Here is a 13,785-nt window from a genome sequence, read left to right on the forward strand (position 1 = left end):
CCAGGCCTCTGCCTCCGTCCTCCCGGCAGCTGGCGCCCCTGAAGCGGCCGGGTTGGGTCCCGGACGCAGCATTTTAGAGCTGGTGATCAGGCGGCCGAGGGGCTCAGGGGGTGGGAAGGAGTCGCTCGTTCTCACTCATGCAGTTATTAATTTCAAGGGAGTGTCACTTAGAGTGAATGAAAATAACCCGGACGCGTGGCCAGAGGCGTCGCGTCCCCCGCCAGAGCACAGCGCCCTTCGGTCGAGGCCGAGACGTGGACTGCAGAGCGAGTCACATTTCAGTCGAGTCCTCATCTCACCAGTTTCCAGGAGCCCCAGCTAGGGGCGAGGACCGCAGGGTCTGGGGGATAGGGGGCGCACACATATTTTGGGGGCAGAGGTTAGTTGAGGAGGGTAACAGAGAAGAGGATTCATCCTCCAGGGTCAAGGGCTGTTGGGAAGAGTGAGGTCGTAGTCTAGTTTTGGGGGGCCCGGCACCGCGTTGGGGGGGCAGCCGCGTTAGCCTCTCCCCCACCTCTTCCTCCCCTCTCGGCAAACACCCTGAAGGAATGAGGTCACGTGGGTGAGTAGTGGGCGGGACCTACTCTTGTCTGGAGGAAAAAAGCCATTTTGTCCCCCCCCCCGAGTCCCGGTCCCTCCCCTCCCCCCTCGGTCCCCTCCCCTCCCCTCTCTCCCTCCCACCCCAAAGCGCTTTCACAAACTCCTTTCTTACCATAGGTTTCTCCCCTCCCGCCGCCCGAGCGAGCGACACGGCTGCGGCCCCCCTCCCCTCCCTTCCCTCCCTCCCTCCCATCCCCCCCTCCCCGAGACCCACCGGACCCCGAACCCAGGTAAGCGGACGCAGTCTCCCCTCTCCTCTCCTTCTCCGACCCTGTAACCATCCGGGGACTGGGACGCGGGCCGGCACATCCTTCTTTACAAACCCCTGCCCGGGGAGGCTCTAAGCTCGGCCTGGTCTCGCGTCTTCGCCCCACCCCCGCCGGCCCCTCTCCTAGCTCGCCCCGTCCGCCTTTCTTTCTCCCTTTTTTCTCTCCCCTTTTCCTTTTCCTTCCTTCCAAGATGGCCGAAGTGGGTTCCCCCTTTTAACGATTTGGCGTCTCCTCGACCACCACCTCTTTGTGCTGCAGCCCCCCTAGACCCTGCTCCCGAGGTAGCGAGGGGGAGGGTCCAGGGCAACCGCAGGGCTTTGGGGCTCCGCGCAGGGGCGGATCTCTGCCCCCTTAGCCCTCCCCACGAGCCAGAGCAGCCCCTGGCTCTCCCCCAGTACTCCTTTCGGTCTGGGGAGGGGTCGCTCTCGGTTTCTTCCGTGGGCACTGAGGCGTCGTGGACGCGCGAGGACTCGAAGCCGGGAGGAAGGGGACGAGCTTTTCGATCGCTGCGGGGCTGGAGGAGGGCGCTCTTCCCTGCCGGGCCCCGTCCTCTCGGGCACCTCCCCCAGTCGCTCCCTTTCTTCCCCCATCCCGGGACTGGGCGCCCCGCCCCCTCCCCGAACCACCTCAGCGAAGTCTCTTTCTCCAGAACACCCCTCCTTGGGGCCCCGCCGAAAGTTTGGCTCTAGGGAAGGTAGGAGCGGCCACACGGTAACTGGGGCCTCTGATCGTCTGACCCAGGCTCCTGGGGAAGTCGGGGTGGAGGGGTTAGAAGGAAGATGGGGAAGATTTATCGCGATATTTCCCATCGCCCGCAGAGGCAGGAGGGGTTTGGCCGACTGGCCCCACTTGCAGTGCAAGGGTAGCCCGACTGCCCCTCCTTCCCTAGGTCCTCTTGCTTCTAGTTCTAAAGGGGTGGGACCCCTCAACTAGCAGACAGCCCTGCCCCCCTGTCTCCACGGGGGGCCCAGGCATGCCTCTCTCCCTCCCCCACTGCCCCCATCTGCCCAGAATTGCTCTGGATGGCTTGAGGTAGGGGAGGAGGCCTGGGGATGGCGAATTTTTCTGTAAATATTGTGGGGGCGTTGCCCCGCGCTTCCCCCTGGTCTTTGTCTCTCAGAGACCCCCCGCATCTCCCGCCGCGCTGCCTTAGTCTCCAGGGCTCCCTGAGGCTGGGGTGAGGTGGGGAGGTGGTTTCCTGGTTGTCTTTCACTCGGTTCTTAAGCCTTCTTCTCTGGGCCTCTTGCAGTTTGTTCCTGAAACTCTCATTTCTCTTCTTCCTCCCCCCTCTCCACTCTGTTCCAAGGTGTTAGTACTTGGAGAAGGAGCATAAAGAAAGCTCTGTTATAGCTTTCTGGTGGGGAGGTTTTCCCAGGGGTTTCTTGGTTTGGAGTTGGGGGTTGAGGTCTTAGAGCTGTCTTTGGAATAATGCAGGAAACAGGCCCGAGGTAAGACTCAGGTCTTGGGATCCAGAGAGAGTGTAGCTGGGTGGGGTTCAAGTTGAAGTCTCTTGGGGGGGTTCTCTCTGCTACTCCTGGTCTTCCCTGGAAGATCTTGGTTGATGGAGCTGTTGCCATGGGAATGGAGAGAGCCTGAATACCAAGAGGTGACATCTTTGTGCAGGTTGGATGCCCACCCCACTCCTCCAGCCTCTGGCCCCTAGAGTGGAGGTTGGGAGCTGTACTGCCTTTGTTGCCAGAAGAGTTATGTTATAATTTACCCTGGGTAGACCAGGGATGCACAAAAGGTTAGTGTGTGTTTGCAGCTCTGGTTTCAGGCAGGGATGTCAGACTGTGTGATTCTTGGGGTGGGTGGGAGTGGTTTGTACATCTGGCAAGCGTGGGCCTGGCTCTGGTCTGGCTCTATGTGTGATGGGGTGTGTCTGTGTGTGTGTCTGGCCAAGTGTCTGGCCGTGTGTGTTGTGAGTGGGAGAGAAAAATGGAGGGGGTGTGTCTGGCTGTGTGTGCATATGTGTGTGTGTGTATATCTGGCAGTGTGTAACTGTGTATATTTTGGATATTTGTCTTTGTTTGATCTTAGGACACCGAGAGGTGGGAAGGGGAGGGAGGGTAGAGTGAGACCGGCTTCAGGAGACTAGAGGACTCTTTCGATGCTTCTGGTAGGAGGAGCACTCAGGCTCAGGGATCAGGGAACACTGAGAGTTTGAGTGTCCCAGGCAGACCTCCACCCCCGACTCGCTCTGCGCACACACAAATCTGCAGGCTTCCGCAGCTGAACCCACACAGCTGGGAGAGGGATGGACTTCTGGGATCCAGTGCATTCTGGCTCCCTGAACTTCCATAGAGCCTGCTTCCCTACCTGTATTAGGGAAATTGGGTGAGGCCATTAGCCTCTGCCCGCTCTTCCTACATCAAAGAGAGACTGCGTCCTCATGGTTCTGTTTTGACCCTGACGGCTCACTGAATGGTCTTCTGATGGAACCTGGAGTCCTTTTGACTTCTGCCTGCCTGGATGGAGTCAGACCAGGCTTATTAGTTCCTTAAATGAGTGGGAAGCCTAGCATGGGTGCCAGTCTGTAAAGAGCACTGGAATAGGAGTCAGGCTGTGTCTAGTCCTAGGACTGCCACTGGGTGACCGCTTGACCTGAGACAAGTCACCTCTTTCTGAGCTTCTTCATCTGTAAAGTGAAAGGACTGGACAAGATGCTTTCTCAGATCCCTTCCAGTTCTGTGATTTTAGATGTCTGAATGTGACCTCGAGTGACTCTTCCCAAGACTTGGAGATTTTCTAGTAAGGGAGTTGGGTGAATTTCATGTGGGGGGAAAGCAGAGCAAAGAATCCTATAGCTGAGAATCTGAAGGAGCAGAAGGCCCTCTCTGGGTTATCAAAGACTGGCTATTTCTCAGGGGAAAAAGAAAAAAAAAAAAAAACTGAGAAAGAAGTCTGAATTAGAGGGGAGCTTCCAGAAAAAGCCTGGTTAGAATGGAGATATAGGGGGTTGGTTCAGTGAGTAGGAGGCTTTGAGAAAGGGTAAAGACTCATGCCAGACATGGATGACAAGGAGGAGTTGGGGTTGAGTCCTGGGTGCTGACCAAGCTCCTTTCCTGCCACTGTAGCTGAAACCCAGGGGCCAGGAGCAAGGGCTGTTCCATCATCATGCCCTTGCAAAGACATGCAAGGCATCTTTGGGGACAGACAGTATTGAAGGACTTGGCCCCTAGTCGAGGGTGGGAGACGGTGCTCAGATTCACTGTGGGGCTGTGGCTCCGCGGGGCCACTTCCAAATGGCTCGGTCTCCCTTTTCTGCTTCTTGGGACTTATCTCTTCCTCTCTTTCTCCCTTAGGCTCTGCCCTAAGGTGATGGGAGCTGGAGGTCCAGCCAGTTGTCGCTGGGGAGGAGCTAGGTGTCAGGTGTGGGGCCCTGAGGCCTCATGGGGGGAGAAAGACTAGGAGGATGAGGGAACTGAGCTCCTGTTTACAGTTGTTCTTGGCACCTGCTGGCAGGGCCCTGCAGGTAACCATGGCAATCAGGTGAGGAGCCAATCAGTGCTTCTCCCCACCCCCATCCCCAGAGGTAACAGTCTGAGGCCCCTGGAGATGGAAGAGGGGAGCAGGGAGTGTGGCAAGGGGGTTCATTTCTTAAAGCGAAAGGGAGGAACATTTCACTCAATAAGCACCACAGCTCTTGCCTTCACCCATGCATCCAGAACAGAGCTCAAGGGGTAGTCTTGGTCTGAATTCTCATGAGCGCTTGCAGAAGTAAGAGGGTGAGGGTCACCGAGCTCCTGCATGTTGAGGCCACAGTTGGCCTGGCAGGACCTGGATGGATGGGAGGATGGGAACTCTTTTTGTTTTGGCTGTGCCTTGCAGCATACGAGTATTTCCCCCATCAGAGATGGAGCTCACGCCCCCTGCAGTAGAAGCGCAGTCTTAACCACTGGACCACCACCAGGGAAGTCCTTGGATGGGAGTTCTTAAGAGCCAAGTGTCTGTTTTGGAAACACAGTGAATATGTGAACGAGGTGGCTAAGGCAGTGTGAAGCGCCCACATGTGTGTGTGTGAGAGAGGGAGAGAGAAGAGGGCATGAGATTTGCCACTGGCAATCTAGACCCTTGGGCTTCCCTGGTGGCTCAGACGGTAAAGAATCTGCCTTCAATGCAGGAGACCTGGGTTTAATTCCTGGGTTGGGAAGATCCCCTGGAGGAGGGCATGGCAATCCAAGCTACAGTCCATGGGGTCACAAAGAGTCAGACACAACTGAGTGACTAAGTATACACAATCTGGACCCTCAGCATTAGCAGATCCCCCAAGTTTTCTTCCTGGCTGTGTACACACACACACACACACAAAACAGGTAGTCACATGAAGTACCTTTGGAGGCCCAGCAGCATGTACACACCACATGGATATTATACACACTCAGCGAGTCTGTTCCCTCCTCTGGATGGTTATAATAATATTTGGGCATCTTGCCAGGGGTTACTATGGGAACAACCAAACAGTATAGTAGCCAGCAAGGTTTCTACATAATTATGAAGAGGGGACCCATGCAGGGAGGGCTGGCCGAGGAGGCGGAGACCCCTTTCCTTCCTCAGGCAGGTCTAGGCCACTGCATGCATGCTGGCTCTGGGCTTGAGCGTTCCCCTCTGTCTGCCCTGCAGCTTGGTGTCTCTCCCACATGTGGTCTTTTTGTCTCTCCCTCTCTTTTGGTCTCTGGACAGCCTCTGTTGGCTGTTTGGGTCCTGGCCAGACTCATCCGGGGGTCTCTATAGTAACTGCTGATTCCCAGCTGTGAATTTCGGGTCCTAGTAAACCCAATATGTTGGCTTTAGAAATCTTTCTGGAAAGGAGAGAAGGATGTATGTTGTAAAAGAGCTCTGGGGGTTTGGCTGCCCTCCCAGGCCCCGCCCCATGGGCTTTTCCTCTGGGAAGGAGGAGGGAGACACCGTGGCTGCTGGGTACAGGTTGGATTTCTGAACTAAGAAGCAAGCACATCAGCTAGTCCAGACCTGGGCTTTGCCTGTCCTCCCTGGTCCCAGCCAGGGCCTGGCTGGGTGCTTGGTGGGCTATGGACAGAACTTTCTGCCCGGCTTCATCAGGCCTCTCTGAGAGCCTGTGGCCCGTCACTGGGGCAGCTTGTGGCCAGGTCGTGGATAGGAAAAGATGGGCGGGTGGCAGTGCCCACATGGGGAGATTCCCGAGGGTGCCTGGGAGGGACACCATGCAGCAGGCCATCCGTCAGGGCACGTGGTGGCCTCCCTACGGAAGTGGCAGTAGCAGTCGTTCTGCCCAGACTCTGCAGTTACCTGTAGAGCCCAGGGCTGGGCCACAGGTCGGGCTGGAGCTGTGTGTTCCCAAATCTGGGGGCCTAAGGACCATCCTTAGTATTTCCTGCTTGAGCTCCAGGCCTAGAACCTGTGTGGTCAGCATGTGGTGTGTTTCCAAGGAGCTACTCTGGGGCTAGGCCAGAGCCCAGGGACAATTGGTGGGATGCCCCCTTCAGACTTAGGGTGTTCATTGCCCCAGTGTTTCCAGGGAAGGAGGCTTCCTAGAGCAGTGATGGGAGGAAGGAAGGTAGGATGGAGTAGAAAGACCCAATCAGGAGTCTGAGTTTCCTCATAGCTCCCAGGGAGTTCACTTGTATGTATATGGATTGGGACCAGGGAGATTTTTTAAAACTCTGTTCTCTTCCATTTTCCCACCTCCCCACTCCTCTGGAGAGTTGAGAGGTATTTCCTATGGTTTAACTTCAGTTTTTCTGCTGCTCCTGAGATAGAACCTGAGCTTGTTGCTCAAGGTCACAGGAATCTCCAGAGCCCTCAGTGAACACTCAGAGGGGGTCAGAAAGAACCACCCCAGTCTGGCTTTGAAGGGAGAGGAGGGGGCCATGGGCCCAGGGAGAGATGTCGCCTGTGGGGCAGGTAGGGGACAGTGTGGGAGGAGCTCTTGGATCCTGGGGTTCCTGATTCTATGTTTCACTTCCCAGGGTGACGCCCCCACCCCAGCATCATGCATCGGACCACACGGATCAAAATTACCGAGCTGAACCCTCACCTCATGTGCGCCCTTTGTGGGGGGTACTTCATAGATGCCACTACTATCGTGGAGTGCTTGCATTCCTGTGAGTTGGGGTCGAGGGCTGCTCCTGGGGTAGGTGGCCTCTGCCTTGAAGAGCAAACATGTCCCTGTGTCTGGTGAGGGTCCCAGGTCAAAGAGAGACTGCCTGGGAGGAGACTGCAGGGTTTAGCCCAGGAGTTCGTTGGTGGGGCTTTTACCTGAAATCTCCATTCCCTCCTTGAATCTCTGTGGATAACACTGCACCCCATGAATACACGGTGCCCTGGTGTGCACCACGGGCTTGTGACTAGGAGTCACGGAACTGGGAGGTATCTAGTAGGTTGGCTGTTGATTTGTCCTACAAGAGGGTTTGGAACTTGGGGCTCACCTTCTGCATGGTACTCGACACTGGCTTCACACACACACACACACATCTGTCCTCCCCCAAGGATGGATAAGGGGCAGTTGCCATCTGCAGAACAGGGCTGCGTTGGGTCTTTGAAAGGGCCTGAGCTGTGGGAACATGGTGGAGAAGAGGGGATACCTGAACCCAGGCAGGGAGTGTGGGGGCTGACCCTGGGTTACAGAGGGGTCTCTGACTCTTCCTTCTCTCTCCACACCCACCAAGTCTGCAAAACCTGCATCGTGCGCTACCTGGAGACCAACAAGTACTGCCCCATGTGCGATGTGCAGGTCCATAAAACCCGGCCGCTGCTGAGCATCAGGTGGGCCCAGACCTCCTCCTGCTCCCGCCCATCCTCTGGGGCAGCTGCCCTCTGTCCCCTCCCTCCTTGCTTCCTGAAGCCAGGGTGGCAGGTGGGGGAGGAGCATCGAGCATGGACCGTCCCTTGGGGATGATGTATCCAGCTGAGACATTCTAGAGAGGTAGAGACGGGGCCTACAGGGACCCTCATGCCTGGGCCCTGGATCTCAGAAAGAGAGGTGGGAAGAAGGGGCCTAGGCTGGAGAGTCAGGGTGAGATGGTTGCCGACTGGCTCCTATGTGCTTTTTTTCAGATCTGACAAAACCCTTCAAGACATTGTCTACAAATTGGTCCCTGGGCTTTTTAAAGGTACCTGCACCTTTTTTCCCCCTGCCACCAGCCCTCACTGCCCAGCCTGTTGCTTCCCCTGAGCCTGCTCCCTCTCTTCCAGATGAGATGAAACGGCGGCGGGATTTCTATGCAGCCTACCCCCTGACAGAAGGTGAGTGTGTTCACGTGTGTGTGCACACGTGGCCCTCCCCCTGGCACCAGGGCCAGAGGCATGGAAGGCCAGTGGGCACCACTGCGCTGCCTCCCAGCCTGGGGTTGGGGGGAGGGCTGGGCTCACTGCACTGAGCTCTGAGATCCCTGGGTTGATGGTGGGGTTCCTGTCCCCACTCCTAAGCTAAGCCTTCCCAGCTCTCTCCTTCTGCAGTCCCCAACGGCTCCAACGAGGACCGTGGTGAGGTTCTGGAGCAGGAGAAGGGGGCTCTGAGTGACGATGAGATCGTCAGCCTCTCCATCGAGTTCTACGAAGGTGTCAGGCAAGTCTGGCCCACACCTGGCCCTTTCAGGGTCTTAGGCAGGTCTCTTCTCCCATGCCGCCCCCATTCCCTGCTAGGAAAGGGCACTTCTGGGAGGACTTTCCAGATGTTTGTGTGCAGTTAGGTCCTGCCTGCTCCAGGTTTTCCCTTGCTTCATTCTTTCTCCTTCTGCAGAGACCGGGAAGAGAAGAAGGGCCCCTTGGAGAATGGGGATGGCGACAAGGAGAAGGTGAGCGCTCGGGCCTGCCCAGGAGCAGAGTATGGGCTGGGAGAGAGTGCCTGGAGTGGACCCCAGCCCTTGGGTGCCTCTTCCCCAACAGACAGGTGTGCGCTTCCTGCGATGCCCAGCAGCCATGACTGTCATGCATCTTGCCAAGTTTCTCCGCAACAAGATGGACGTGCCCAGCAAGTACAAGGTGAGTTCCTGGCTCCTTTTGAAATATGTGTCTTGTTTTGTGGACGTGTCTGACAATCTGTGCATCCTAGTCATGGTTCATGGCTGCTTTGGTGTCACCAAGGGCTTGCATGTTGTGTAACAGCCTGTGTAGAATGGTAACTGAAGACAAGATTCAGTTGGGGCAGTCTGCTTCTGCTGAAACCAGTGTGCAGAGGTGCATGGGACCAAGATAGTGTGTGTGTGTGTACATGCCTGCATGCTTTGAACTATGGCAGAGCAGTGTATATAAAAATTTAGGGCCATATCTAGGGCCAGCTGGCTAGTCTGAAATTTCCAAGCAGCTTTAGGATATAGCTTCTCAAATCTGAGCATGTGTATGATCCCCTAGAGGTCTTGTTAAAATGTAATTCTGACTGAGTAGACATTGCATTTCGAGCAAGCTCCCAGGTGCTTCTGGTGCTGCTGGTCCATGCACTATTGAGGCTCTAGGACAAGGAGATCCCAAACTTTGCCACATGTCAGAATCACATGAGGAGTAACTTCTCAAGATTAAAACTTGATTCACGTCTTAGCAGTTAAAACAATCCCTGGAGTGGGATTCAGGCACTGGTGTGACTCCACCTTGCAGCCTGGGTGAGAGCCATTGCTCCACAAGTGCCTTCTCCCTGGGGCCCTTTCTGTGCCTGTTAGCTCCTCTGGGGAACATGCCAGAGATAAAACGGCACTGTGTGGATGGCCGGGGATAGCTTGTTGATGATGTGGGCATCTTCTCTGGATCCCTTCCCACCTGCTGGTCAAGAGTTATGTTGAGACAACTCTGAGAGGAAGTCAGATGCACCGGGCAATCTCAGAGGGATGAGGGATCACCTGCCCAGAGCCTCTTTGCCAAACGGCTGGAGCCTTGAGCTGTCTGCCCTTTCCTCCTCCAGGTTGAGGTTCTCTATGAGGACGAGCCGCTGAAGGAATACTACACCCTCATGGACATCGCCTACATCTACCCCTGGCGGCGGGTGAGTGGGTGGGGTGGTACGAGACAGGGGACAGGGCTGGAGGGACCCTGGGCCATTACGTGGGCCACCCTGCTCTAATCAGAGACAGTTCATCCCTCGTCTCATAGGCTGGGCATGTCCAGGGTGGCCCCCCAGACCATCTCTCACTTGGGCAGACCACATGTGCCAGTTTGGGTGGCTGTGGAGGAGTAAACTTTGCCTTCTGCTGTCTGGCCTCCCTCTTGCCTTTTTTCTCTGTCTCTGGTCTTAGGTGTGCTCTCTTCCTCTCCCTCCTTGCTTGGTCAGTCCCATCTGTGTGTCTCGTCCTCCCTTTCTCCCAGTTTGGGCGCTTTGGGGTGAAGGTGGGTGGCTGCTCCATTAGCCTCTTTCTCCTGACACCCTCCCCTCCCCTTCTCCCTGCAGAATGGCCCTCTCCCCCTCAAGTATCGTGTCCAGCCAGCCTGCAAGCGACTCACCTTGCCCACAGCACCCACCCCCTCCGAGGGCACCAATACCAGCGGGGCATCTGAGTGTGAGTCAGTCAGTGACAAGGCTCCCAGCCCTGCCACCCTGCCGGCCACCTCCTCTTCCCTACCCAGCCCAGCCACCCCCTCCCATGGCTCTCCCAGCTCCCATGGCCCCTCGGCCCCCCACCCCACCTCCCCCACTCCCCCTGTGACAGCTGGTGGGGCCACTGCAGCTGCCAACGGGGGCACCTCAAACTGCCTGCAGACACCATCCTCCACCAGCAGGGGGCGCAAGATGACTGTCAACGGAGCTCCTGTGCCCCCCTTAACTTGAGGAAAGGGACCCTCTCCCTCCTTTTCCAGCCATGCCTCGCCACCCCTCCACTTTTTCTGGGCCCCCTTTTCCACCTCTTCTATTTTCCCCAGCTCCTCCCACCTTAGGGGTGGGGGATGGGTTTTATAAATAAATCTATATATATATGTACATAGGAAAAACCAAATATACATACTTATTTTTTATGGACCAACCAGATTAATTTAAATGCCACAGGAAACAAACTTTATGTGTGTGTGTATGTGTGGGGGGTGGGGTGTTCATTTTTAGGGGGTCTTGTGGAATTCTCTCTGCTCTTTTTGGGGGTGTCTAGAGGTGGAATTGGAGGGGCCACTTGAGGCCCAGTATCACTCTGCCCCATCCTCCTCCTGTTTTCCAAGACATATAGGGTGCTGAGGGGCCCCCACCAACCCCCAAAGCTTTAGGCACAACTCTGATTGGCTGTGTATGGGGTCCACTGTTTCTTTCCCCCTCTTGGCTGCTGTCCTACCCTTACCCTGACCAGTGCCCTCCCCTCACCATTGTTGAATGTTCAGAGAATTGCAAAGACAGTGCCTTTTACAAATGCAGCCTATCCCCTGGTTTTGAGGAGCAAGTGGGCAGCGGAGAAGGCATCTCCCTTACCTCCTCCTCTTGCAGTGGAAAGTTTGTATAAAGAATAGATAGTTTTGCCTACCCCCTCCCCTCGCCCCCAACACCCCCATGTGTGTGGCCTTTGCATCATTTATCTTGTGGAAAAGAAGATTCAGGCCACAGGAGGCCTCAGCCCTTGGACTTCCCCTGTGGCGTTAACATTGTGAACCGCTTCACTCCTTCTCCCCCACCCCCACCCAGGAGCCCACACTAGCAAGGCTGGTGGGGCAGTCTCTCTGGGGACTGGAGTGGAGACGTGGAGGCGGGGTGACCTCAGATAAGCACAGACCCCAGATTTGGCCAAAGGCAAAGAGTCCTCCAGTCCCCTCCCCACCCGCAGCTGAGGCCAAGTCAGGAAAGAGCAACAGAGACATCTGAAAGCACAAGAAGACAGAAACCTGTAAGGTCTGACCTCGGCTCCATCCTGAGAAGTCAAGTGGTCCACCCCCCTGAGGGGCAGATCCCAAGAGACCCCTGCCCACCTGTTCTTCCTCCAATGTACATAGATCAGATTGGGGAGGGGAGGAGGCTGTACTCTATCACAACTACGTGTTTGGGGCCGGGCATCCCCCAGTGGGTTTGTCTGTGTTCGCACCTTGTCCTGTGTCTGAGGTGCTGTGGCTGTACCCTTCTGCCCTGGGATGTTTGTATCTCCTGGCTTTGTAATAAATGCTGCATACTCTCCGGAGCCTGTAGTTCTTTGGGACAGAAGGGACAGGAAGGGTGGGTGGGGTCCCTGGCCTCCTTTAGTCTCTGGGCTCTTCCTGCTTTGGGGGACCCCATATGGAATGAACCTGAATTGTTCCCTCCCTGCGGCCAGTCTAGTGTCCCCAGCCCAGGTTAAGGCCCTGAAGGGGGATAGGTCTTGTCCCTCACACCTGTGACCATAAGAACACCACTCTGGCCTAGCACGTCTATTTAATGCCATCTTCACCAGCAGGCATCAAAGCCAGGGCCTGTTCCCAGCTGCCCCAGATTGGAGACCTTAGGTTATCAGAGCAAGCCCTTCACAAACCAGCTATGGGTGCTGGGATCCCTGGGGTGAGCCACCCCTCAGAGTGGGGAGCCCAGTTCTGCCTTCTGCACCTGTTCACTCTTGTGGGTACCATCACAGTATGGGGGCTTCTGGGTTGCCTTGCAGGTACAGAGCGCCACCATGCGGGTCTCCTGGGCCTTGAACTTCAGTGGGGATAGGCCAGTGCGTTTGAAGAAGTGGGAGCCATCACAGAAGGGCTAGTAAGGAAAAGAAAGACGTCAGAGAGACCCAACCGCACCTGCTGGAGCAGGGCAGCACTGGTAGGGGCACAGGTATCTGAGTGACACTGACCAACTTTTTTCATCTGTAATGTGACAGCAATCAGACTAATCTCAAGAAAATAAAATGCATAAAGGTTTATCATGCACTCTGCCAGTAGAAAGTGTTCAGTAAGTATGTCCTTACAGGAATAGTTTCTGGGGGACCCAAGAGAATTTTAAAAGCAAAATGGGCCCTTAGGTATCAGCAACTTTTATACTGATAATGGTTTTTGGGTTTTTTTAATGGCTCTGAGTCTCCATTGGTTCATGACATTCATTTCCTTTCCCATGTTCTTAAGGTACAAACTTCTCTGAGTGGGCTTTAACACTGGGGTATCAATTTTGTTTGGCTCTAAGAAACAACTGGGCATATTCTGGGGAGTGGATGTTGTGGGCGGGGGGTGGAAGGAAGGGGAGAAGGTGAGGTCCTATAGCAAACTGGCTGCCTGGTGTGAGCATCTATGCCCTTTCACCCCAGAAGGTGTTCCAACACAGCCTGGGTAATGGAAACAGGCCCAGACAGGTGGTTTGCTATTGAGTGGCAGAGCTGGAACCAAGGCCTCTTACCCTTGGAGTGAGGGTGGGGTAGGAGGGTGGATGGGAGAAGTGTGCAGATAAAAGTCAGCAAACTGGTCCCAGAGGGCAAGAGGCAGAGACACAAAGGGCCCGCCGGTGCCAGCCCTCTCCGGCAGGCAGCAGAGCGCCATGCTCATGAGGACCTGCTCAAAGTCCACAGCAAATCAGTGGCAAAGTGGGACTTCGGGCCCTGGACTGCTAACACCACATCATGCGGTTTGGAGGAACACAGTTCTGAGCCAGCTCAGCAAAGAAAAGGGCCCAGAGGCTAAGAATGTGGGGCAGGTTCCTGAGGGATGGAAGGCTCCTAGGACAGGAGAGAGGGGAGCAGGCAGCCAGGATGACAAGATAGCAAGAAACGAGGGAAGTCACAGAAACTGAAAAAGGGCGAGTTTTCAGGAGCAGAGCCAAGAAGGGGCACACTCGGGACAGAGAGGCTGCTCAGAGTCTTCCTAGTGTTGGGGTCTGAGGCCTGGGAACCCAGATGCTTCCCAGGAAGAAGGAACGAGGGGAGAGAGAGACAGGCAAGCCTTTCTGGGCAGAGCCCGCAGCCTCTGAAGAGTAAGGAGCACCAGAAGAGGATATGCTCCACCCGCCTGGCCCTAGGACTCAGTTTCTCTCTGTCTCCATCTTGAAGGGCAGATGCAGAGAATTGGGAGCTCAGGACTGGCCTGAGAC

General features: G+C 55.7%; 2 protein-coding genes across 12 annotated transcripts in view; one reads left to right on the forward strand and one right to left on the reverse strand.

Moving 5' to 3' along the window:
• Window positions 1–571: 571 nt before the first annotated feature.
• Window positions 572–11,919, forward strand: PCGF2 (polycomb group ring finger 2). 11 transcript variants are annotated; one of them, XM_081582313.1, is made up of 11 exons: window positions 572–830; window positions 6,818–6,952; window positions 7,517–7,613; window positions 7,905–7,960; window positions 8,043–8,093; window positions 8,307–8,415; window positions 8,590–8,644; window positions 8,736–8,831; window positions 9,742–9,822; window positions 10,225–10,333; window positions 10,484–11,919. In XM_081582313.1, exons 2-11 carry the CDS (start codon window positions 6,841–6,843, stop codon window positions 10,600–10,602), a joined length of 885 nt encoding a protein of 294 aa, XP_081438439.1. In that variant the 5' UTR covers window positions 572–830; window positions 6,818–6,840; the 3' UTR covers window positions 10,603–11,919. The 11 variants fall into 11 exon arrangements, with proteins under 11 accessions (XP_081438439.1, XP_081438435.1, XP_081438429.1 ...); XM_081582309.1 differs by having other exon boundaries at window positions 10,534–11,919; XM_081582307.1 differs by lacking the exon at window positions 572–830 and adding exons at window positions 1,051–1,150; window positions 1,519–1,563 and having other exon boundaries at window positions 10,225–11,919.
• Window positions 10,224–13,785, reverse strand: part of MLLT6 (MLLT6, PHD finger containing) — a 28,444-nt gene continuing 24,882 nt past the window's right edge. The window contains exons 22-23 of the mRNA XM_081582296.1: window positions 12,322–12,468; window positions 10,224–11,933 (exon numbers count right to left, since the gene is read on the reverse strand). Coding sequence (XP_081438422.1) covers window positions 11,781–11,933; window positions 12,322–12,468 — 300 coding nt within the window. The 3' untranslated portion in view covers window positions 10,224–11,780. The remainder of the gene's footprint in view (window positions 11,934–12,321; window positions 12,469–13,785) is intronic.

This window comes from Giraffa tippelskirchi, chromosome 3, assembly GCF_054371585.1.
Source record: "Giraffa tippelskirchi isolate mGirTip1 chromosome 3, T2T-mGirTip1v1.2.pri, whole genome shotgun sequence".
NCBI lineage: Eukaryota > Metazoa > Chordata > Mammalia > Artiodactyla > Giraffidae > Giraffa > Giraffa tippelskirchi.

Coding starts and splice junctions, on each gene's coding strand:
- PCGF2 (XM_081582303.1), top strand. CDS start 6,841: ATGCATCGGACCACACGGATCAAAATTACCGAGCTGAACCCTCACCTC. Junction 8,645..8,735: donor GGGATGGCGACAAGGAGAAG/GTGAGCGCTCGG, acceptor CTTCCCCAACAG/ACAGGTGTGCGCTTCCTGCG. Junction 8,832..9,741: donor ACGTGCCCAGCAAGTACAAG/GTGAGTTCCTGG, acceptor TTCCTCCTCCAG/GTTGAGGTTCTCTATGAGGA.